This window comes from Neodiprion fabricii, chromosome 1, assembly GCF_021155785.1.
Source record: "Neodiprion fabricii isolate iyNeoFabr1 chromosome 1, iyNeoFabr1.1, whole genome shotgun sequence".
Lineage (NCBI taxonomy): Eukaryota > Metazoa > Arthropoda > Insecta > Hymenoptera > Diprionidae > Neodiprion > Neodiprion fabricii.
In genome coordinates this window covers 5,540,214-5,565,284 of record NC_060239.1, presented here as the reverse complement: position 1 = coordinate 5,565,284, position 25,071 = coordinate 5,540,214, and the positions used below count along the sequence as shown (strand labels likewise).

Below are 25,071 nucleotides of genomic sequence, written 5' to 3'. Positions count from 1 at the left end.
AATGTTGCCAATATTCCGGTGCCGAACGTTTGTTCAGAACAGTCGTATGGCATTTTTTTAAATTTCGTCAAAGAAATTAGGTGCGGCAGTTTTGACAAATCGGAGACGCTGGTTGATTATTTATTTCTTTCGTTGCGCTACGCGCTTATTTCCGAGAATTTACCGATATCATCGCCCGCCTCGTCCCTCCTTATCTCTGCAGTGAATTTGATCGAGTCAGCTTATCGAGGTTCGATTTTATAAGCGGTGGCGTTTTCCTTACAACAATAACCATTTTACCTTGGGCACCCTGGAGCAGGACTGCGGCGATTCCTAGCGTGCTTCCGGCGGATTGGGGTTGCTTTTGGGACGGGGTTTGGCCCACCATCACCCTCGAGAAAACCGAGGCCGCGGCTGGGCTGCTGGGCGGCGTGCCTTGCGAGGCCAAGCCTGAGGGCCAGGGCGAACTTCGTGTAGATGGGGAGGAGATGACGTTAAAGGGGGTGCCCTCGTCGATTTCGGACGCGAAAAGCGAGATTTTCGCGAGAAAAACACGCGAACGCATTTTCGTTTGCCGCAGAAGTAAAGAAATCGCAACAGAATTCACGCCTTTCTCTGTTTCTGCGTCAAATGAAAAAATACATGGGAGCGTTTTTCGGAATTCTCCATAGAACGGGTCTGTCGAGCCCTTTTTCGCGTTTGAGATACGCGGACCTTGATTTTTGGAAATCGGCTGGGGCACACCCTTAAGGACTCGTTAGCCGCGATGTGATCCAATTTCAAAGACCTTTGAGTCGGGTTACGTTGAGTGAAAGCCGAGCTTTTTTCCACGCGAATATCAGTCTCGTTATAAAATATCTGAATTGAAGTCTAGGCAAAGGGGGAAAAGCGTTTGAGACATCTCAAAGAATGTATTCATATCTGCGCCAATGATGTTGATGTTTCAACAAATCGGTAAATTTTCTAAAGATTCTTCGAATGATTTTTGTCTTTTTTTTTTCGTTTTATCAAATGTATACACTTTTCGATAGACATATTAATTGGATGTAAATTTTGACCATTACAAAAATTTCACGATATCTCTAAAATTGTAAAATAATCAACAGCGTTCGCGGTCGAAATTCAAGAATAAATAAATAAAAATCAATCTACGGTGACGAGCGGATGATCTTTTTTTTAAAAAAAATGCATCCTCACTTATCCCGGTAACGTGTACATATTTAAAGTATTTTCGACGCCTGATACGCATCCCTGTTTGTGTAATTTTTACACACTTCGCAACGCGATTGCGGAGGGTCCGCGAATTTCACTAGAGTTCGTGGTTTCATTGAAACGAGAGTCGCCGCCGTGCGTAAATCTGTGTCACGTTGTCTCCGCGGATCCGCGAATAGCTTTGGTCCATGACACAGAGCCGTTAGATTATACAAGTTATGCATCAGGTTGTACACGCAGGGCTGTATCGACGAATGTAAATAGGTGAGGGCGAGTCGGTAAGCCGTCGAGTGAAGTTTTATACCGTGTACGTCAGGGTCTTTGAGGGAAAAATAATTTGCCATTTTCCACCATGGAACCCTCTGAAAAGTTTGTTCGTGGAGAAAGAAAGGTTCTGGAAAAAGATGAGCGTTCTACGCTACGGGGATTTTTTCAATTTTATACATTTATTTAAATTTATCAAGTATCGTGGATAAATTTTTGTTTTTTTTTACGGCTTATATCAATCATAATATCAATTTACGTCGCTAAGAAGATTCGTAATTGTACTATCAAGTCTCTGGTTGATGTTTGAGGAGTGGATGCGACGATTTTTTCGTTACTAATTCAATCTCATAAAATATTTATAATACAATGTGAACTTTTAATTTAGGAGAATAAGATTCTCGGATGATATATCGTTGTGTTATGGATCGTAATTTTTGGGTTGAACGTAAATGTCAGGAAAGAAATAATAATTTAAGCGCTACAACGTGTTTCTCCAAACATTTTAAAATATGTGAAGAAAAAAAAAAAAAAATCAAACAATCAAATGACCGCGATGTAACGTACAACGCTTACCTTTTCACGTAATTTTTCTTTTGACCTAAACAAACTTATAATCGTGAATTATTTTTTTCTGCAACATCCCAAGTATATACATATACCATCGATCGACAAGTCGCTGGAATTACTATAGCCGCCACGTTTTAACCCCCCTGATATCAACACGTGACGTGCGAATTGTTGTGCAAGTTATGTAATACAGTGATAAATACACATTGTACATAGCGATAATAATGAAGGTTCGCGTTTCGCATTCGCGACTGTCCAAAATCAATATCGCGTAACATTCATCGGTGAATTCTAATCGGGCCAAAATTCGCGCGTCAATCGAGGCATCAAGGAAATGAGAAAGGTACACGATACGTGGAAAAATCGAGGTATAAAAGACTCACTACTCATCGGCTGCTTTGATGAAACCGCGGAAATTACGCTCGTTGCTGCCGACATTGCCTCACGTGTTACAAATATTTTACAGTTCTTTTTCTTCCCTGCACGGATGCGACAAAAAGAGTAGATTTTAGTCAAGACTGCGGGAACGTGGAGAATCATCCGGATTTTTTTTCAAGGAAAATGAGATCCGTTTCAATCTCACAATCTAATTTACATTTATGGTAAAAATTACATTCCGATACGGGTGTTATTTACCGAAAACCTCGACGCGTCTCTCCTTTCCCACAGTTTTCAGTAAAATCTGTTCTCCATCTTTTCTCCGAGTGCACCGCACGAATCGTCCGACTTTCCTTCGCCTGCGAATTTATTATTATTTCGCAGCTGAATTAATCTCCGCGACTCTTGAGATCCCGGGATAAAATAAAGGACCACGTCACTCGGCGACAAACTTTTCGATAATTTTATATAGAACGGGAACCGGTTTTTCCTTCTCCCACGCCAAGTTCAATTACGGATTCATCCAAGCGCCGAATGTATATCTACTTGAGAGCAGAAACGAAGCGAAACTGTCTTCTTCTCTCTGTCCGTGTATCTCTATCCACACGCCTGTGATCTATTCGAGGTTGCTAAGCGGCAAGTTGCAGGTATTTCCGTCCAATCTCGTCCGACTCGAACGACCCTCCGTCTCTTTATTCTTTTTCTCATGCATATGCCGCGAGATTTCAATCCGGCGCATCTTATCCCCCTGATTTTATCGTATTATTATATCAAGGATGCAATTTGGGAAATGTATACAAGCGAAAAGTTGGAGGGTAAAAACATCCCCGAGCTTTTCTTTCGCGTGGGAGTTTTTTTAACCAAGAATTTTTCAGCTCCCAAAGATTCTCGAACGTAACACCGCGTGACGTTTTCACCTCACGATCAGTCGACTCTTGGGTTAATGTTTTAATCTATCACACCAACGACATGTTGCTTCCTATATTTATTATACATGTACACGTACTCGGCACGATTCACATCTTTATTTTTTTGTCAAAAATTAACTTTCCTCATGCCTACCGGACGGTTGTTTGGTTATTCGACCGACGTAAAAAGAGACGCTTTGATTTGTTACACGCGCATCGGCGTGTAAAGTAACGTTCACCCGTCAGATAAATCATTCGTCTATGTACTGTATTATATATCGTGTATTTCTACCGTTAAAGTAGAATCGTGCTCTCGTGTTGTGACATATAATACATTTCAATGTTAGAAGTCGGAAAATAGTTAATGCAAAGTTAGTACGATATTATTTTTGTTCAAAAAGCATAAACAAGTTCTACAACATTATATTGTTAATATCGAAAATGCTCGTTATTAAGAAAAAAAAAAAAAGAAAATTAACTTTCTACTTTATCTCGTGAGAAATTATCGTAATCAATGTAATACGAGTGTGTACAATATTAACGTGCAATTAGTTGTATATTCATGTTAAAGAAAGAAGAAAAAAGTAACTCTGTTAATCAAGTTTCATCTTAAATCATTCGCCAGTTATATTAGACAAAAAAAAAAAAAAAAAATAATCAAATGAAAACCAACAACCTCAACGATCAGGTATACATAATTATTGTGAAATTTATGCAATCATATAACGTAAAAATATATTCCATCTCTCAAACGCACCGAAACATGCCCAATTTACAAAACGTTACTTATTTGCGATCGATAATAATTCTATAAATATCCGATTAAATTTATAAATCTTATAAACCATGTGTACGTAAGAAATGCAAACGCAATTGGTTTCAATAATAAATTATTTATTCAACGGCACATCCGTCATTGTGTAGAAAAAATATATATTATAATTCCGGCATGTTTTTGGACTTGAAAGAAAAGAACAATCGATGTCTAGTAAAATGTTCAGGATATTGGAAGAAAAATTGACTACACCGGAGAAAAAATTGTTAAGTAAAACACGAGGAAAAAAAAAAAAAAAACGAACGAGGAATCACGAGAGATTGTAAAAACGGTGGCAAAGCGTTGGGCATGTTCCGCGGTTTGTCATTGTTAGTGAAAACAAAAGCTACGTGTAACGCAAGTGAACAGATAAGACATTAATTATGCATATTATACACATATATATACATTATACGTGTGTACACGTATGTATATATATGTATATATTACAGACGACACGAATGATCGTTTTGTTTATTGTTCGGTTACCTTCAGGCTCTTTTGCTATGACCGTGATGCTCCGGTCGACGCCTCCTTTCTTATCCTCTGTACAACATACACACATACGTCACGTACATAAACATATACATATCTATGTTCATATATAATACAGGGTATATATGATAATAAAATGCAAACGACGCGTTTCATGGTGTGCCGGTTTCGTTATTTCACATACGTCACGGAAACTTTTATTCAACTTTAATATTATCGTCGACGCCCATTGATAAAAATCATCCACAAATATGAATTCAGAGGGAAAAAAAGTAGGGGGGGGGGAGGATATCGATTGATTTTCCTTTTTTTTTTTTATATATATTTTAAGAATCATGCAAATCAGACTTTAACCCTTCGCTCGCCATCCAGGAACAATTCGACCTAAGCTGTTTTTAAAAACCCCTGCACTTAAGGGTGAGGGAAATTGTAGAAAAAAAATTGAGGTGGCTAGTTTGACCGTCGGAATGATGAAATATTTAGTCATGCATTGAATAAAAATTAATAAACTTTAAGAAATCGAGTCGAGCGACCATTTCAGAGAAAGTAAGAGTGGAGGAATTCGTCCCGGGTGGCCAACGGAGGGTTGATAATTTGTTGACCTAATATCGATTGAAAAATTACTCGAGTTCGATAAAAACCGCACGAAGTGACAAAATTCTCTTTAAATTTTAACGAAGTAATCGCGTTCTAGCGTACGCGCAAGCTCATCTCAAGTGCATTATTATTAAATACAAAGATAGGTATGGAAAAATATTTAGTAGAGAGAGATAGAGATAGAGATAGAAACAGAAATAGAAATATTGAGAGAGAGAGAGAGAGAGAAGCGGATTCACCAATGAGGCTAATTTGCATAATAACATATGAGGGATTGATACGATTATACATGTATATTTCAATTCCTAGCATTTGGATACTGCGTCGATCGGCATGATATGATTATTAATATTCCTCATATTCAATGTATGGATGATCGATGTCTGCAATCATACGTAAAGGTGCGAACGAACGGTTTTCCATTTGCCAAAAATTGATCGACGCTAGAGCGAGGCAAAGAAAATGAAATTCCAGGTAACCGCGTTGAATTCCTTCGCAGCTGTTGCTACCGATTTTATTGCGAATTTTTCTACGTCGTGCAATTTTTGGCAGCTTAGGCTAAAAGAGATGAGAAAAAACCTTGAAAAAAAAAAAAAACAAAAAATAAATAAATACGTAGGTGCCCTAAGGTCGATATTAACGTGCGAAAGCGGTTACAGGGACGCATGCGCCAAGCCGGGGGAAATTCTAGTTATTCGATTAATTTTTTCTTCCTTTTTTTCGTTTAATTTATTTTAGTGAAAGATATTTATAAAACAGAATGGTGTTCATAAATCCATAACACCAGACTTTGGGTGTGTGAATTGTGAATTGTGGATATCTGGTGAACCCTAATATATAGTATATATATATATATACATATATACATATATATATATTATATTATATATATATGTATGCATACATACAATATATTTATGTATAATGTCAAATTATGCGGTATATATTAAACAGGGTGTGTCGTAAAAGTTGCGAAATTGATTCGCAAACCATTTTTCGGTTACCGTTCTATGAATTTCTTTTTCACGAAATGCTCACGTACCGTGATATATTGAATTCTCGATCTTATTCTCATATATGTAATAACGTATCATTGCATGTATAGGCACTTATTTTTCATCATTACGTGAAACGTTGTTCGAATATCAAACATCGTTGGATTCTTTGGCAAATGGTTTACGATTTAGAAAACGAAAATTACGTGCGGTGCTGTGATTTTTTATATATATTATGATGCATATTATTAATGTATGTATATATATATATACATATATGTATGTGTGTAATATAAAGAGGAGAATGTGCTTGGAATGATGCAAAAATGTCACCGGTTCATCTTGTGAATTTAAACTGCATTTCTGGACTGTGTGATGTCGAGTTGTTGAATGTCGCAGATTTAGATTTTCGTTTTAAACTATACAGGGCACACCTATGCTCTATAAACTACCTCTATGAGGCTAACGAACTTCGACGAACATACGTATGTATACATACATATATATCACATACACATATATACATATCTAGACAAGTTGACAAGTATATGCGTATATTTATATGTGATATAATATGTGATATGTACCTATAAGTATTATAATAATATCCTAATATGTATATATAATAATGATAATATGTGAAAACATCAAAGGCAAAGCTAAAGCATATAATAATGATTTACGCGTGATGTAATTGGCAGGTTGAAAATTATGATTGAAAATGACAAAAAAAAAAAAAATTTTTCCCTCATCTTTCTAACTTTCCAATCGATGGCATAACGCACAGCTATTTGATGATATATATTTTATGTTCATAATTTATTCGATTCCCTCCGTACTTTGTTCTTCTTTTTTTTACTGTTTTTCACGGCTTGTTCGTTTTTCGCAACACAAACATCAATAGATTGCACAAAATGTGATTAAATGCCGATATTCGATCGCAACTGACTAGCCATGGCCACGTTGAAATCCGTTTGACAATGAGTGAATAAAAATTTGTACCTAATTATGCGAATATAACAATCAAACAGCTGCTGTGCATCGCCAAAGCGTAATGAATTAATATAAAATGTAAAAGTATGATTGGACGATAAACAAACCGACGGTAATAGGTACTCGTTAAATATTAATAATAGTATTAATAGTAATAATAATATTAAGAATAATGACGATATCAAACTGCGATACACATGATAATAAACAAAATGATAATAATTCGATAAAACGAGTATAATGCATACAACGAGATAAATACGTAATCAATTATCATTGATGACAATATAGTTGGGCGTACTCGTGTTGACGAACGTGATAAGCTGCATGTAGTTGAAATTCAAACGAAAGGAAGAAGACAAGCAAATTTGAAAAACCAAAGAAACAAATCAAGTAAGAATATTGTAGGAATCAATAACATATTACCAATACAATATATGTATATGTATAACAATATACTTCTTGCCAATTCGCGAAATGGATCGCGGCGTTGCGTTGTAGGGTGGAAAAATAAACTACGCGTATGTATAACAATTGACCAAGGTACAAAATTGCCACATCGCCAGTCGGTGATTCGCGTGTCGCTGCTAGTGCTTACCTATCCGCTATTTCCAAATACCTAAGTACATATGCATATATAATGTTAGTCGGTGGTGTACTTGCGATTTCTCATATTCTCAATTCTATGTTATAGAATACACTGTGATGTAAGATATTTAACGTCATACGTCTCAACTTTGATATGGTGACTGTGGTGGTGGTGAATACAAGTGACATGTGACGGTGATTGTGGTGGTGGTGGTATAAGTGAATTCAATGCGACTGTGATGACGATGACGATGATGATGAAATGGTGGCGGTGGTTGCGCGGTGGATCTTCTCTTCGATCTACTACAATGCTTTTTTTTCTGCTCTCGCTAGTTTATAGCACTGATTTATCAAGTAACGAAATCATCATTGCCTTTTTCACTCTCTATGTATTATACACTGTAATTCGGTCTGTCTCTAGTTTCGAGATTTCCCACCTCGGTTCACCGTGCATGAGGTCAACTGGTAGGCCCGTAATAAATCATTGCTCGCAGCTGTGTGTTGAAATTCGAAATAATTATTCATTCTATTTTTAATGAAAATCTATGTGAAGCGGTCTATTCTAACGATCTCGCTATATTTATGTATATGTATATATATTATATACGTCTATTGTACGCGAGGAATTTACGATTTCTTTTCTATTCATCGAGACATTTTTCAACGTATATAAATTCGAATATCGTGTTATTTGCGTGAAACAATTTTATAGTTGACTATGTGGGAAAGATCGATGACGCTGGATTAATGTTTCTACGTGTTATGGATTTGTGAGCATCGATATTATTGCACAAACGTACATATAACGTATAATGTATAAGAAACGCTACTGTATCACGTAAATATAGCTACGTGTATGTATGTTATTCAATGTCAACCACGTAAGGCGTGAAAGTACAGTAGGTTTTCACATAAAACAGGCAGCAGTTCAAAGGCAAGCGGACAACGGTTTTTCCGATCGATATTTAATTAATTTCAAAAAGTTTGAAAGAAGCTTCTTTCGCACAATGAACACTCGGAGGAATTCCTGTTGCTTAATGCGCCAAATTGAAATTGTGTTATAAACGCAAGATTGCGTATTTCGAAAGATTCATTCGGTCTGAATTTCTCTACCGACCCTCATCACGTAACTTCGGAGTACAGATTTTCATAATTTACCGTCGAGGGGCATCGTTGAATTTGGCTTTCGATATTCCGGGGGAGAAAGGAAAACTCGCGATAAGGCAAAGGAAAAGAAAAACCGCGTTTCCTCTGCAGGAGGCAAAAGCAGAGAGAAAAGGAATCAACCCTTTCATTCACAGAAGCCAATAAAGTGGCACCCTTTTGTTTTATCTTTTTTTCTTTTTGTCGTTGGTTTTATATTTCATGCAAATTTTTGACATCAGATTCGCATTCAGCGTCGACAAATCCATAGAAGACGTATAATTGCACAATTTCCAAGCCAAAAGAAATTGAATAGCGTGACTGAAAGGGTTAAGTAACGAACGAAAGCAATCCTCGTGACGTGAAATTACGCGATTCTTAAAATCTCGGGGGAAAGAAAAACCGAAAGAGTTCGCTTGTCGTTGAACGATCCGTTATTTGGAAAAAAGCATAGAAAGTTCTTTATTCGTTACATCTCACGATGTTGTAGGTATTTACTCGAGATATTTGAATGTTGTTAACTATACGAACAGAGGTTGTAAGTAGGTATATATAACGCATGGTCCTCAGGTCGGATTATCAACAGGGTGGCGACATTTGACAGGTAAAAATTGGTGAAAAATTTCATAAAATTTTTATTTTCAGCCTGCAAGTACGTAGCATGAATTTGTCGCGACCCTGTCCAAACTAAATTGCAACGAGTTTTATACAACGGTATCATATTCATACCGTGTAATAAATATGGCGAGTAATACGCGGCGTGGATAGGAAAGGACATGCATGCAGTGACGCCGAATGCATTCTGTCACGTGTCGCTGTCGCATTTCCTTGACAAAATGCAGCCGATTTTCATCGTTATACAATATACAATATATAATATACTCAGCCAAACACACAACTTTCTAATTTCATTTTAATTTCTTTTCGACGATATTTTCTTTTGTTTTTCTAACAAATCCAATTGCGAGCCTATCGTACTGTAGTGCCAATTTTCATATCGATCACTTGTCGAAAATTTCTTTTGTCAATGGGAGAGAAAGCAGAGAATTTATACATGTTGTCATCAGAGCCAACCTACGAGTTTCGAAATAACAAGAGTCAGTTGTCGATTAGTTTTTTTTTTTTGGATAGGAAGCATTTGCTTAAGCTATAAGGATTCGATTATATGCTAGACTACTCTGTGTCATAAATATTATATAGGGCACCATAACTCGTATTTAAACATTTTTCTGTACAACGTGAAATTTTCTTTTTTTTACTCTCACTCTCATCATTTCGGTTAGAAGCAATTTCGCGAGGGCTTATAAATAACGGAAGAAAAAGAGAATTAAAAAAAACACTTCTAAATCAAGAAACAAACTTTTCTGCAATTTTTTGATATTTGATCTACAAGAATTTCAATGTGACAACCTTTCCAATAGTCGCGGGAATATAATTATTGTAATATTTATCAATACGAGTGTAAGCATCCTACCTTTGACGTCATCGTCTTCGATGGTGGTGCTGCTGTCAGTGGATTCTTTCACCTGAGAACCATCTCCCTTTTTCGTGATGGTGTTTCGACCTGCATTGAGCAAATTATTTTAGTACACTTGACGGGTATTCAACGTAGCGTTGATGAGAAAAAATTCTTAAAATGTTTTTAGAGTCGTGATTTCAATATTCCGCTATTGAATTTCTATATAATATATAGCATTGTACAAAAGTGAAACGAATAATCGTTATAAATTTAGAACAACATATCCATGTAGACAATATAAAATGAAAATGGTGTAATAATAACGTCAAGATTTTTTAACAACCTCAAGTTAGAAACGAACAAGAATTGAAGTAAAAAAAAAAAGAAATAAAAATGAAATAGAACAACTTAATTTGAAAATACATTTATGACCACGACATTTACGTGTATTACATTTATGTATAATAATACACAAAGTATTAAATGTTCCTTCAGCTATCCCCAAACCGAAACGAATTTTAGAATCGTGTAAAAAATGTGCATCAAAGTAGATATTAGCCATTCCGTATGATGACCGTATACATTGAGTAGTCAAAATCGCGGCGTCGTCGACACTTGGATATGATTGACATTAATCGATACAAGTTATGGATATTTTACGTTGACCGATGTTAAATATGAAATTTCTTTTATCAAGTTGTATTTTTTTACACAATCTATGTATAACAGGGATATTACAGACACGGGGAATTCTCACTGTTATCACGATCTCCGATCTGTTCGTATACAACTTCGCGACAACTTGAAAGCGCCGCCTTTTATCGTATTGGAGAGAAATTATTGCAATCAACGAAAGTGGAATTGATTTCGTTTTTAAAAATACAACCAGACGCGAATAACAGCCGGAACGTCCCGTGTTTTTTTTTTAAATTTTTTTACGTGTGCAAGAATAAGGGGTTTAATATGTTGGTTATTACAGAGCGTCGAAACAACATTCGGCATATCAATAACTTGGGACAAGGTTTCATTTGTTATATCGTGTTGTCGTTGTTAACAATAACATACATATATAAAAATCGTAAATAGAGACAAAAACTATAAGCGAGTGGTGTCAGTGTTCGGCATGCTAGAGTGTATACGTATATCATATGCATGTATATATATATATATATACATGTATATAACAGGTATAATAATAAACAAAATCCACTAAACACTTAGGCATCGCACTAATCGTACGTTTCGTATTTACACTGATCGTAAGTAACGTTTACTTCCGTGAATTCGAGCAAAGATTTATTTCGCCAGTAATACTACAGTTTAAGAATAATTCGATAATCTATTTTTTGTCTGTTCGTTTTTTTTTTTTTCCTCTTATTTAAATACTTAATTGCACTAATTATAAATCTCACTTATCATCCGAATGAAAAGAAATCATAGCTTCGGCGAGAACTGACATCGCGAGCGATTATAAATTAACAACCAGTTTGATATTCACAATATTTTCACCCCCCCCCCGGTCATTCACTCACGCCTCTTAAATACGAAACGCATGACGACGCAACATGCAACAGAAAGAAGTAATACATATATATATATATATGTACAAGTTATCGTGTATGTACATACAATGGCCGCAACCCAACATACCAAGCCGTTCAATAATGTCTTTTTTTTTTTTTTTTCTTATATATACCTATATGTATACGTAATTATAGAACGAATTGTAATAATTGCCGGAGCAATTAATCTATTCTGCTTTAATACGGCACAATTACGTATAATTGTTGTTTCATTTTACATCTTATTTTTTATTTATTTTTTTTTTTTTTCACTTCAAAATGTTCAATTACGCCAAGTTATCGTTACCGTACGAAGTGTGTATATGTATATATTCGTTGGACGTAAAAGAGAAAAGTGTGATCAACATCTGCAAGCCGGCCAAATGGCGTTGTAAAAAATATATAGTATAACAATTAGCACTGAAATTGTACAGCGATTGGATGATCGCGTGATTTTTTTTACGGCTCTTTAGAACAGAATAGATTTTCCCAATTGTTCATAGATCTGACTCGGCACATGCGTATACATATGTATATATAATATTTTATGTGAATAAAATTTGTTAGTGTATTGTGTTTGTTGAGCGCACGTGTTAGATAAAAAATTTTTGGAAAATATCGAAACGATTAATTTTGTAATTCGGCATTTTTCGTTTGTTTTTTTTTTTTTTTTTTTTTTTTTTTGCTGACAATAAAACATGACATGACACTTGTCTTACCAGATTCTTCGGATCACAGCGTACGGCAAGATTTTCATTCGATACGATTCGATTCGATTGGTATGGTTGGTCGTGGTTGGTTTGGTTCATTGACGGGTTGGTTGATAGTAACGGGGGTGAACCAAAGAAAACAGACACAGACATCTCGTTAACATCGCTTGCTTGCTTGTTTGTTTGCTTGCTTGCTTGCTTGCTTGCTTGCTGCTAGATGCTAGGATTTACACGTACCAAACTAACTACCGTGTCGTGACGTGTGCTTTCTTTCTTTTTTTTTTTTTCTTTTCTTTCCTACTTTTCAATCTTGTCATTGAAGTATAAATACACAGGTGATATTGCGACGAATGCGTCTGTATTACATTAGTAATGCGGCAGGTTTGCGTTTGTGATACGTGTGACGTAGTTGTGTAACATGAATGGAAATGGTGTTGAAATTGAAAAATACAATATCACTTTGGCAGCAGTTTTCGCGTCTTGTCTATATTACGAATTTGGCAAGTTTCTTTTTCTCTTTACTTTTACTTTTTCTCTTTACTCGAGCATTTCACGGAGTGCGGAATTTTATCGTGCAATTTTCTCTCGACCTTACGTTCGTGTGAAAAACATAATCCGACGTGTAAAATTGCAGTGCGCAACGTGAAACTGATGAGTTTATCGAAATCAAGTGATATTATTTGATCTGATTCGACGTGTTATCATATGGACAGTCGAGACGGTGTTTAGCAAAATGCGGCATTACGTGTTTTTTTTTTTTTTTTCGTTTTTGTCAATATGGTGATAAACTATGTTCTATGATTCTATGGTAATTATGACAGACACTACCACGTTTACATGACAGATAATATCGTATAATTGTCTTGGCCTCGTTGAAAAATTTTTTCTTTCCTTTGTTTTTTATTGTTTTTTTTTCTATTCCTTACAGCTATCTCGTTTTTCTTGCATCGAAGTTTCGTATAAACGTACCATTTTTTACTCGACGCTGAAGACAATTATAATATATTTTATATTCAATCGTCGCTTGCCATTCTAAGAAGAATAATCACGGCTGCAAGTTAATTTTTTTCCCCCTCTTTTTTTTTCTTATCGCAAATTATTTTTCTTAGAAATATTTGGCCACGATTTTTGAAATGATTTTGTCAAATGCAGCTCGTTAAGAAAATGAAGGAATGTTGTTAATCATCGATAAAAGTGAACCAAGAAGAAAATAATAATGAAGAAAAAGAAAAAATCATTTTCAAAATTGAAAAGAAATATCTATACGATGATTAAGTCACTATGTGTAATTCTATGAATTTTTATCAGCTATAATCTAATGATGAACAAGCACTCTATCAAGTTTCAAATGCATCAAAATCACACTGTCTAGATTTTATATATTTTAAATTTCGTATTAGAATCAAGCTAGCCTTCCCATTGGAGATATTTTTAGTTCACATATAATAGAGAAAGACAGAGACACAGTCAAGCGATCGTGACATGTATACAATAGCTATAGTTACTCGTTATTGACAATAAACGTGTGTAAGGAACATGAAACTGAAGATTTTTTTTCCTATTTTTTTTTTAATTGTATATCGTTATTATTCTTCTAACTCGATTAGAAATTTTTATTATTTTCATTTTGTTTTTTGTTTTTTTTTTTTCTCATGGTTTTCATTATTTATCGTTCATATTTAGGAAATTATTCACACACATATACATACATATATATGTATGTATGTATATATATATATATGTATAGTAACTATCTATAAACAGATGTGTAATACGTATGCAATGAGACAATGCAATTTTAAACATTTCAACTAGTAGTGCAGTTAGTCTACGGTGAGACCTATATACCTATAATATAATATGCAATTTTCCTAAGTAATTGAAAACTATGTTTCAGGATTAGATATACAGCGTTATTATACGTGGAACAGGAATTAAAATGTGACTCTTTGCGCGTTTGACTTATTAGTGACTTTTATGAACGAAAGTCTGGAAACTTGAGTAGGTGAATATTTTTAACCATGTTAATTGTAGAAATTGCAATTATTTTCATCTAATAGAGTTCGCGATACCCGGACAGAAAAAAAATATACGAACAAAACACAACGCGTAATTTTGGTTTAGCTATATATAATATAATATATATATATATCATAATACTTGCGCTGTTTCGTTAAATAAAAAAAATAAAATAAAAGAATAATAAAATTCAAGTCAAGCGATAAGATTAAAATCAAATTTTATTCTACCGTCGTAATTTTGATTTGAATTGCAGATTTTGTCATAGGTACAATAATTTGTTTTGGTAGAGACGAAAATTGTGATATATGTATAATATAAATCTATGACAATAAATAAATGAATGAATAGAAACATGCTCTGAGGATGAAATTTGTATACGTGTATTATTATTGTAGAGATCGCTCAATGTTGTATAAATGACTTGTTTAAAAAAAGCTATTCAAGACCGAATCAAGTTGAAGTGAAATCTGTTTTACGTTACAGACTATTTCTACTAATCGTTTCTTTTTCTCACTACTTTCGCGACGTCGAAATAATTCTTAGAACACAATCTTATTATTTCTCTTTGTCGTTAGTCTCGAATGCGCGTGTCTTATTATGCTCGTACAATCTGTCAGCCTGTTTGTGTCTATGATGGTCGTTGTATATAAATTTGATGAGTTATTTCGTAATTGAAAAACATATTGTTAATTTCTTTTCTTTCACTGCATGTTCATTATTATTTTTGTTTTTGCGAGGAATATACCTCCGGCCCACTTCATGTACCTTACGCATGTAATGGATCCATGTTCGTGTACATACGTATGTTATAAAAGAGAATAATTTACAAAATTACGTATACAACGTTCTTCCCATGTAGAAAACGTGACACAATCCGGTTGAAAGTGTCAAGCATAACGAGGAAAACGGAATGCATAGAAAGAAAAATACAGAATAATCGAAAGAGAAAACGAAAAATCTGAACAATTTCAGCGAGATCGTATAAATATGGATTTTTAATACTAAAACAGTTTAAACTAACAGTGTATATGAAACATCACCGTTAACTCTCATTCGTCCGTTTTAGATATCTATAAATTTCTTTGTAGAAAAATTTCACCCCAGCGTGTCTAGATTTTCCCCGTGAATAAGAAAATCGTCCGATAATTGTCCCGAAATTGTATAACTTTCACCTGGTAAATACAAAAACGAAAGAGCGAGATGAGTAGGTACTTTTCGCATAACATACCGTCTTTATCGCTGCTTCGTAAAAACAAGTTGCGAAATAAGGGCGGCTAGTGCAGATAAACGGATCGCAACAAGAAAACGCGGAACACGGTTCTTGCGTCTGAAGAGGAGGATGAGAAGCGAAGGAGAGTCGGTGCGCTGTTCATCGTATCGTAAAACTTGTTTATTGTTCTCTGCATTGTGCTTTAATGGAAGTTTAATTGCCCAAGTTTTGTAGCCTAGCTGGTGTAAATCTAACGGCTAAACTTAGCTGCCGTTGCTTATCACGCGCGTAGCTTTGGGAAATACTGCCGATAACTTATCCTCGGTTTGCAAGTCCGATGCAATTTATGAATCCACTAGAATCGTTTAATCAGCTGGGCATCCGCGACCGTCTGTTTCGTTCGGTTAAACGTTGAATGCCGATTCTTTTTATTTTCTTTTTTTTCTTTACTTTTAACTTACGTTCAAGTTTCCTTCGTTTCGACGTGTAAAATTAATCGTCAGCGAGAAAGCTTGCAAGCTTTGATTACGACACTTTGCTTCAATTACAGGCTACTTTTTTCTCCTATTGTAACTTGGACGATTCGTTGTCGTGCAATGGAATTCGTATCTTTAAATTTCATTTCAATACGGGATATACGGCGTGATCAAAGGTGCTGACGTACACATACCTAGAAACACACCCAAGCATCCGACAATTGGATTATACATGTCGGAAGTAATATGTGCGTATGCAATACCCGTCGAGTCCGTCGTTGCAGCTTTCACCGCAATTCAGTTAACGCAGTATCGTCGACTAATAATAAAACTGTGAAAAATGGTCAAAGGCGCGACGCGGTATTGCGATATTGTACGCAGTGCCAAAATAAACTCAGGATCAAAGTGTGTAGAGTATATTAAAAAAAAAATAAAAATGAAAATAAAAAAAAAAAGAAACAAATGAAACAATGATTGCATATAAATTTCAACCCAATAAATCTCGGAAAATTTGTTCGAATTAACGTACAGAGACATGACGTCATATAATCACCGGCCTGCACATGCATATTAATAACAATAAATAAACGAGACGAAATTGGAATTTGGCGAAATGGCTTTCACCGCATGAAATTTCTAACGATGAATTTCTTCAATCCCACAACGCGAACCAAAGAATCAAACAGAATTGAATAGAATATAATGTTAATCGAATAAGGTTTATTATTATCCACAACAATATTGGTCAAACTTGGAAGCTAGGTACAGAACGAATTTAAAGAGATAGAGAGAGAGAGAGGAAGAGTCATTGACTTGAAAAATTGTATAAAAATTTACTGCACGAAAAGAATACGCAACAGCAGCTGCATCATCATCTTAGGTGCGCGGTGACTCCTTTCTTTTTTGTGCCTTCGCCGATCGTGCGAGTCGGTGTAAGAACGCGGCTTCGACGAGTTTTGCATACACCCACATTCCTCGCACACACACGCACACATATCTACTCGGCTAAACATTCCAAGGGTAAAGGTGTAATGGTATATATATATATATGTATATATATGTAATACAACACACGAAAAAATCTTTCGGACGATGATGCGTGGTACTAAACATAGTCGATAATACGTGTGATGCGGGAAGTAATGTCAATAATAATCTCTTATATATACTATACATAAATATATATATATAGATATGTATGTACAATTATGTTGGTACGATAAAAAAAGGAGCAGTAGGTTCAAGAGCGTCTTTCGTTTCATCGATGTATTCGTATAAGAACCCTCGTAGATATCGCGAGGTTGAAGTTGGTACCTAACGTTATCGTGACGAAACATTGGGGAAAAAGTTACTATTTGAAAAAAAAAAAAAAAAAAAAAAACGTTACAATGATTTTTAAGGAACTGAGATTTCGAAGCACGAATGTGTTTTGTTTTATTACGGTAGGTATACCGAATTTCGGAAAAATTCAAATCGCGAAATCGCAGTCTTACCTCAGCATGAATCGTCACAGTAACGTTACTAACTTCAACGTAATCGTTGACACGGACTGCCCGTCGGCCGGTAAAATGAAATCAAGGAGGAGAATCCGGAAGATATTACGCGTGTTTATTTGACAATTCGGCAGTATTTAAAAAGCGCGAAATTTGTTTTTACCGCAGCCTCACCATATTACAATGTTCCCTGCTGGTCCGATATTTAGCGACGTTATGAATATTCGCGCAGATTCGCATCGTCGCACTTACGCATTTTCGCGAGTATCATACCCACGTGTATAACAGTTTGACAAACACTGGAATTCCGGTACCGTTCGTTTTCTCATTCCCGATCTTAATTACGCGTCACTCCTTGTGCAGAGGTATGCAACGTCGTCGTCATCGTCACACATCTGTCAACTACTTCAATCGTACCATAACTTTACATACTTGACACTTCAACCGGACGGTGTGGTGTGCACGTTTTAATTCTGCGGGACGAACGTATTACGTATGCAGGGTATCGGGGATAAACACATACGGTATATGTAACTGGTGTGCAGCATCTAACTTTTTTCTCATTGATACATGTAATATTTATTCACCTTTTTACTTTATCAATTCAGCTGGATTTTTACAAATGAAACAGGTTCGCCAATTCTTTCGACAAGTTCTTGTTCACCTTGTGTGAGAGTGGAAAAAATGTGTTCGATATCGCACGTAAACCAGTCGAAAGTCCAGCATCTCACTGTCTCGTTTGTGAAAATACTGCGACAGGGATGCGACACATTAATTTCCGGTTTCTACTAGACAGGGGCACTTGGGTAAGGGGGTAGGTGGACAGTTTTCACGTGTAGGTACATATCGGTCGTGAAGATCAAAGGGATCGAGTCTTTTTCATTACTACGTCAGCTCGGGTCGTGAAAATTTGCGAAGTTGGCCGGAGGTACTCACCCTGCGTATCATACTTACTGGAAAAGTTCCTTGTGGCCAACATCGTTGTAAGTATGGCGCCCTGTCAACACACGCGTTACGAAAAAAATCCGGGATTTAGTGAGTGATCTGAAGGTGGGTCAGTGGCTGCCTGAATTAATATTCGTATGAATTTCGCTGGTATGTGAAAATTAGAAATTGTCAATGAATCGAAGAGACGAGTATAAGATGAATGAAGAAACGAATCGACGGAGGAAAGAAAAAGATCGAGATTAACCGTAAAAACTCGAAAGATGGAATTATATACTGAGAAAAGAGTTTCTTTATTGTTAAAAAGCGTATATTTCGATATGGCACAATAAATGTTTCATTATTATTACAAAATTTTACTTCGGTTATGTGATGATCGGTAGCAACTTGTTAATAGTTAACAAATCATATTTGGCTTGACATAAAATTTTATTATACGTGATGACGAGACATTTATTTCTCCATATCCAATTACAGGTTTTGTAACAGTGAACACACTCTTTGATCAGTGTGCGTGTACACGAATAACGCGAAACGAAATTTCCTCGGAGTATGAAAAAAAAAATCCAACAATTTCTCGAGTTTTCAAAATTTCTCTTTCCTTTTTTGAATCCCCTTTCGACCCTTGACCGTTGAGCTTGAAAATTTTAATCCCTTGCAAGGAAGCGCGCGGGTAGTTGGCAGCGTCGATCCGAGATCGCGGTATGATTAAATGATAATTAGTTTCGAAACTGAGCGTACAAAGTTATAATTAAACCGGTTAAATCGTTCGAAGCCACGAGAAATAGTCGAGGAGCGATCAACGAAACTGGAAATTTCTATTCCGGGATTGATCACCTCGGGTATCGTTGTCGCCTGTTGCCTGCAAAGCACGAATCTTGATTTCAGGGCCCGCATCCTTCCGAGTCACCGGTGCACCGATACCGCCACGACAACAACAACAACAACAACCAGTCATGTCACATCCGCTCAACAATCCGAACCCAACTGCCCGCCTGCCTCCGATCCTTCTCTTCATCGTCGCCGTCCAGGAGAACCGGGCCGGTCTCGCCGCCTCCTCCGTTCGATTACTGGCTCCGACGGAGGCGATCGCCGTCGCCAATATCGCACTACGACTACCGATGCGTTCCGACGTATCGCTGACCACCGCCCGTAAACTTACTCCGGCTCTCCACTCGCCGAGAGTCTCTCCGAGCCGAGATGAGCCAGCCTGGATCGCCTCGTCGAGAAGACTCGCGGAGCTGCTTTCTCAGGTAAAACTTATTCACGCATCGATCCTTCCTTTTCGAATTACCGTTCGTCCGGCGTGCGGTTGGAACCGATTCGAAACTCCGGACTTCCGGATTTGAATCGTTGATATCGACTCCGGTCAATTCGACGAATTTCACGAAAACTTGAATCTTCGACTTTGAAACTTTTTTTATTCCATGCCTTTTCTAATCCCGGCGGTATTTTGACGGTGAAATACTCGGTACGTTTGGGGGGGGGGGGGGGGAGGATCGGACGAACGCGAACCTCGTAGATTCGATCCAGCCGAACGAGATTCGGATTTCTTGGGATGAAACAAACGTCGAGTGCATGGTGCAGGGGAAATGGAAGCTCCGAGTCGAGGAGTGCGCGATGCGGTGAAAGGTCGGTGTTACAACTTGGAACGGAACCCAACTGCGGTGGATAATGAGTCGTCGGGTTTGTCGGAGACGAGGTTTCAAGCCGGTTGGGTCAAGGGTCGATTTTACGAGTCGGACCGTTAGGTGGGACCGGTGCATCGTTGTGTCGGACTCTCTTGTTCTTACCTTCAACTTGCGCCTCGCGTTGAACTTCTTCAAGCAGTCGACGGTCTCTTGCCTGTGTACGACAGACGCTACGCGTTCTCGTTGCTGCGGGACAGAGAAAAGGTGGAAAATATCAGAGCCGTCCGTTTTCGAGAGAAAATTATCGATAATCAGAGATCCAGCTGCGAGGATTTATACGTACGCAGATCCATGGGTGCTTCAGAGCTTCGCTGGCTGTGATCCGTTTGGTTGGGTTAACCGTGAGCATCTGGTTGATCAAATTCTTTGCTTCGGTTGTTACGGTGTCCCATTCCGGGCTCGGGTACTGTGGAATTTGACATGGTGAGATGTGCTCGTGGTGTTTCAAGCGGACTGGGTCCTCTGAATTTTACCGAAACTGCCGATCTCTGCCCGGCTCGCAGTCAGATTCTTATAGACGTGACGAAAGATCGTAATGTCGTAATGTTTTTTCAAAAATTTAAATTCGGATGATAATTCGAAATTCTTTTCAAAATCGTCGCGAAACGAAGCTTCCGACTGTTATCGTCGGTGCTGTTCCTCCGTCGTCGATTGTTTTTTTAAGAGGCGGTTTCTACTCACCCGTCGTTTCAATTTCAGTTTAATCACGACTCGGGTTGCGAGACTCTGATTCGAATGCAATTCACTGCAACGAAGTGTGTACCTTCGTCAACCTCCGGCATGCGGGGAAAATGATAAAGAGCCGCCGCACGTGCAGCGAGAAGGTCTCGTGACGCACGGAAAAGCTTTCTACGCGTTACAAATAGGATCGTGCATAAATTAACGCGATTAATCAGCGGTGGCAAGTTCTGGGTGAAATGTCAAATTACTCCCGCCAACCACGTATACGTACTGGAGTGTATCAAAAAATGGACTACCTACTTATTTTCAAAATTCAGTCGAAAATATTGCTTCAAGTTACGACAAAAGATGCTGTCCAAGTTTCAGCTTTTATTGTTAATATTGAGAGGTACCTCGTCCCGATTTTCTATTTCCCGTTTAAATAACATGAGAAAAATTTGTTTCAAACTTTGGAATTCTATAACTCGTCATCGCATTAGCGTACTGATAAAACCAGAACGTATTTTCGTAGGGAATCGAAAGCTCTACAAAAAAGGCCTCTTATCATCTTACGACAAATATACTCTTCCAAAAGGTATTCAAGGACCTAGTTGTACAATATAGAAAACCTTGTTATAAAATATGGACAAACTTAAAGGCGGAAAAAAATTCTCAAAAAATTTTCCCCAAAATTGTACGTGCGTGCAACGCAATTCGATGAAGTTAGAAGGAGAGGAGAAGCTCGCCCGTTATTCCCATGCAACGCGCGTTACGTAAAGGTATAATTTACCTCAATCAGTTTATACGAGAGTCAGGATTAATCGAACCGAAAGCTTCGACTGCCTCCGACACGTGGACCTTTTAATCCCCGAATCGCGTTGGTCGTTGTAACGCACTTAAATAATGGTTCAACTTACGTCGTATGCGCCGGCTTTGATCTGTGCGTATAACCGATGCTGGTCCTCGTCCCAGAAGGGAGGATAACCGACCAGGAGGATGTACAATATCACCCCGCATGCCCATATGTCTACCGGTTTTCCGTAGGGTTCCTTTTTCAGCACTTCCGGGCTGAGGTATCCAGGCGTTCCGGCGAATCCTTTAATTAGTTTTTCTTCTTATTCTCATTTCCCTTGCCATTTTATCCTTCGCTCAATTGAAATTCGATATAATTTAGGAACAACGGAATTTCAGAATTTACTACTAGACGATAGATCGATATTCGTGATTGAATTTCATCGCAGACTGCATACCCGTTTCTATGCCTCTGATATTCATCGTCATCGTATCGTGCAGATCGCGTTCGATACGTAACACCGCGACACTTTTTGCGATTATTCCGCGGATCCGACGGCTCGGAAAATTAGCAATTATCGAATTTTGAATATTCAAGTGGCCGCCGGGAGTTTGTGATGGAAAAGACGATGAGAGGCAATATTGCCGGTATAACTCGACTTGCGTAGGGCTCGCACACTCACCGAACCATGCCTGTTGTTCTCCCTGCACTTCTATGGCGAGACCGAAATCCGCGAGCTTCACTGCAGCCCCTTTTGCTTTACTGGCTAGTAACAAGTTTTCTGGCTGAAAAATTGTAAATATCATGTTAGATTTTTCAGGTGGTCTCGAGTCGTCTCATTTTCAACACAAAATACCGGATTTTCAAATTTATATCTCGTCTATTTTACGAAAGCAAATTTGAGGAGCTCGTATTCCTTGGAAATTATTCGTCCCGTTTTTGTTTAAACTCGTTTTTACACCCTCCGTTGTTTGTCTACATATTTTTCAAGAATTTTCTACTTATTTCCGAAAGCATTTTAATCTTGAGTTTGAAAAAAAAAATACTTGTCATTCGAGATGGAATTGGAGACAAAACATATGTACAGGAAGTACGGAAAATTGTTTACAATGTTCGTTTAAACTACCTTGAGATCTCTGTGAACAACGCCGTTGTGATGACAGTGATGAACGCTTTCCAAAATCTGTTGAATACAGTGCGACGCGTCAGCTTCACTGTAGAATTCTCGTGCAACTATATCTTCGAAGAGTTCACCGCCGGTTACTCTGCAATTTCATCCGGTGCATGTGCGCACCTCACGTTATGCCACGAAAATTACAGGGTGCAGGGGGAAAAATGTCGATACCAATTTTCGAAAGTTCAAATACAGTAGAGATTCGGCGAAAAAAAGCCTCGAAAATTTTTGCAAGCCGTGAGGAGGAATTTTGAACGAATTTTGTGACGAGTTTGGTTTTTTTTTATTGCCTTTCTACTTGTCGGTAGATGAGTTCTTTGTGATTGGATAATTGTATACTTTTAGTCCCAATTACTATTTCGAAATGACGATATTATCAGCCGACAATGATGAACGAGATCAGAGATCACGTACATTATTTATTGTGAAAAGCTGAATGCACCTTCGAAATTGTAATTATATTGGATCGTGATTCGGTGGCTGTACTTTGTACTTGACGTAAAGGCCTGAGCGATGAAGTTCGATATTGCAATGAGCGCGAGTTATTATAGAGACATGTCTTACGCTTCAATCACTTCCTTTCGAACCGTTGGTCCGTGATTTTTTTTTCTCATTTCATTTCCGTCCCTTTCTTTTCCATTCCTTTATTTTCTTTTTCCACGGTGGGCAATCGCCGGTTGAATGACCAAGGATTGAGAAATCTTTTTTTACAAAATAATAGGTCCGGCGATCAATTGAACGACGTGCGAACGCGAACAAAGAAAACTCATCGCTGGGCAATAATGAAATTATAATGAAAGACGTCGATCGCGATACGCGCAGCGGGACACGAAACGAACGTTCGCCGGGTGTCGAAAGTCGTCCGAGGAGGATCAAATATTGGTTAAACTACTTACAACGACAGTTGCATTATACGGACGGACAATGAAAACTTTACAAATTTAATTACGCGAGAGGAGGGGGAAAAAATACCGCACTCACACGCGTACGAATAATAAGAGAAATAATAACTCGGCTGAGGACCTACTTTCACTTTGGACAATTTTTCATTCTTTGGTCCTCGGCGGCATTTTATACAGTCATGCCTGAGAAATGTTTAACATTCGTTTCGGGATACAGTTACTGCGCCGGCTCAAACTTATTGTTAATCAAAGACTCTTGGACATCGTATACGACTATCGGTATAAACGATCAAAATACGTGTACTTTACGATTCGATATAATTGGCGACAATTTGTTTGTGTCCATTTGACTTTATTCGCGAATATTTTTTCTCGTACCGAGTTTTCCGATCAATTTATTCGCCGATGTATTCCATGTCCAGGCTATACGTATAGGCGACGAATTTGCGTCACTTGTTTAAAACGAGGTCTTGCACAAATAATATTTACTCGCGTATCCCCTCTCTCGTCGAGTACTTATTACTTTTTTTTTTTTCTTTCGTCAATTCTACCGACGTCGTCAATCAAAAACTCTATACCGTTGAATTCACCGACAATTTTTTTCCGCTCAGAGCAGATCAATCTTCCGCCGGCCGGTTTTTTTTCTCTATCATCCTTGTGGAAAAATTCCGCAGTGTAACCGAACTTGTCAAACGAACTTTTTTCTCGATATGCGCTGTTCGTCGTGTGTTTTTTTTTTTTTTTTACTCTCCCCGTGATGGATCTTCTCGTACCGGGCATATAGTTACAACACACGGCTTGCATAAAAATATCTAAAATGGCGCTACGCAATAACGACAACGAGAATCGAATAAGTCCAAGAAGCGAATAATCATCTTCATACTCACAAGTCAAAGACCAAGTAGTGAAAGTTTTCTTCTTGTATACTGTCGTGTAATCTTACTGTAACAGAAAAACAAAAAGGTGGAAACAATTAGGCACAAACGGGACTGATCGATATCGATCTCGATCTCTCGGGGGTACGTACGACACGTCGGT

At 37.5% G+C, this 25,071-nt stretch overlaps 2 protein-coding genes across 25 annotated transcripts in view; one reads left to right on the top strand and one right to left on the bottom strand.

Moving 5' to 3' along the window:
• LOC124179485 (calcium/calmodulin-dependent protein kinase type II alpha chain) overlaps positions 1 to 25,071 on the bottom strand; it is a 94,974-nt gene that overhangs the window by 9,296 nt on the left and 60,607 nt on the right. For 4 of the 24 annotated variants that reach the window (XM_046563989.1, XM_046563898.1, XM_046563937.1 and 1 more), the window contains exons 4-13: positions 24,921 to 24,975; positions 23,084 to 23,222; positions 22,640 to 22,742; positions 22,082 to 22,260; positions 20,788 to 20,910; positions 20,607 to 20,690; positions 18,805 to 18,865; positions 10,411 to 10,500; positions 4,615 to 4,671; positions 280 to 429 (exon numbers count right to left, since the gene is read on the bottom strand). In XM_046563989.1, coding sequence (XP_046419945.1) covers positions 280 to 429; positions 4,615 to 4,671; positions 10,411 to 10,500; positions 18,805 to 18,865; positions 20,607 to 20,690; positions 20,788 to 20,910; positions 22,082 to 22,260; positions 22,640 to 22,742; positions 23,084 to 23,222; positions 24,921 to 24,975 — 1,041 coding nt within the window. Of the gene's footprint in view, positions 1 to 279; positions 430 to 4,614; positions 4,672 to 10,410; positions 10,501 to 12,676; positions 12,683 to 18,804; positions 18,866 to 20,606; positions 20,691 to 20,787; positions 20,911 to 22,081; positions 22,261 to 22,639; positions 22,743 to 23,083; positions 23,223 to 24,920; positions 24,976 to 25,071 lie in introns of all 24 variants that reach the window. The other 20 variants (XM_046563956.1, XM_046563998.1, XM_046564032.1 and 17 more) reach the window with 10 other exon arrangements.
• The window catches only part of LOC124179566, a 50,016-nt gene continuing 33,037 nt past the window's right edge, over positions 8,093 to 25,071 (top strand). The window contains exons 1-2 of the mRNA XM_046564105.1: positions 8,093 to 8,258; positions 19,702 to 20,066. Of these exons, the coding sequence (XP_046420061.1) occupies positions 8,102 to 8,258; positions 19,702 to 20,066 (522 nt within the window). The 5' untranslated portion in view covers positions 8,093 to 8,101. The remainder of the gene's footprint in view (positions 8,259 to 19,701; positions 20,067 to 25,071) is intronic.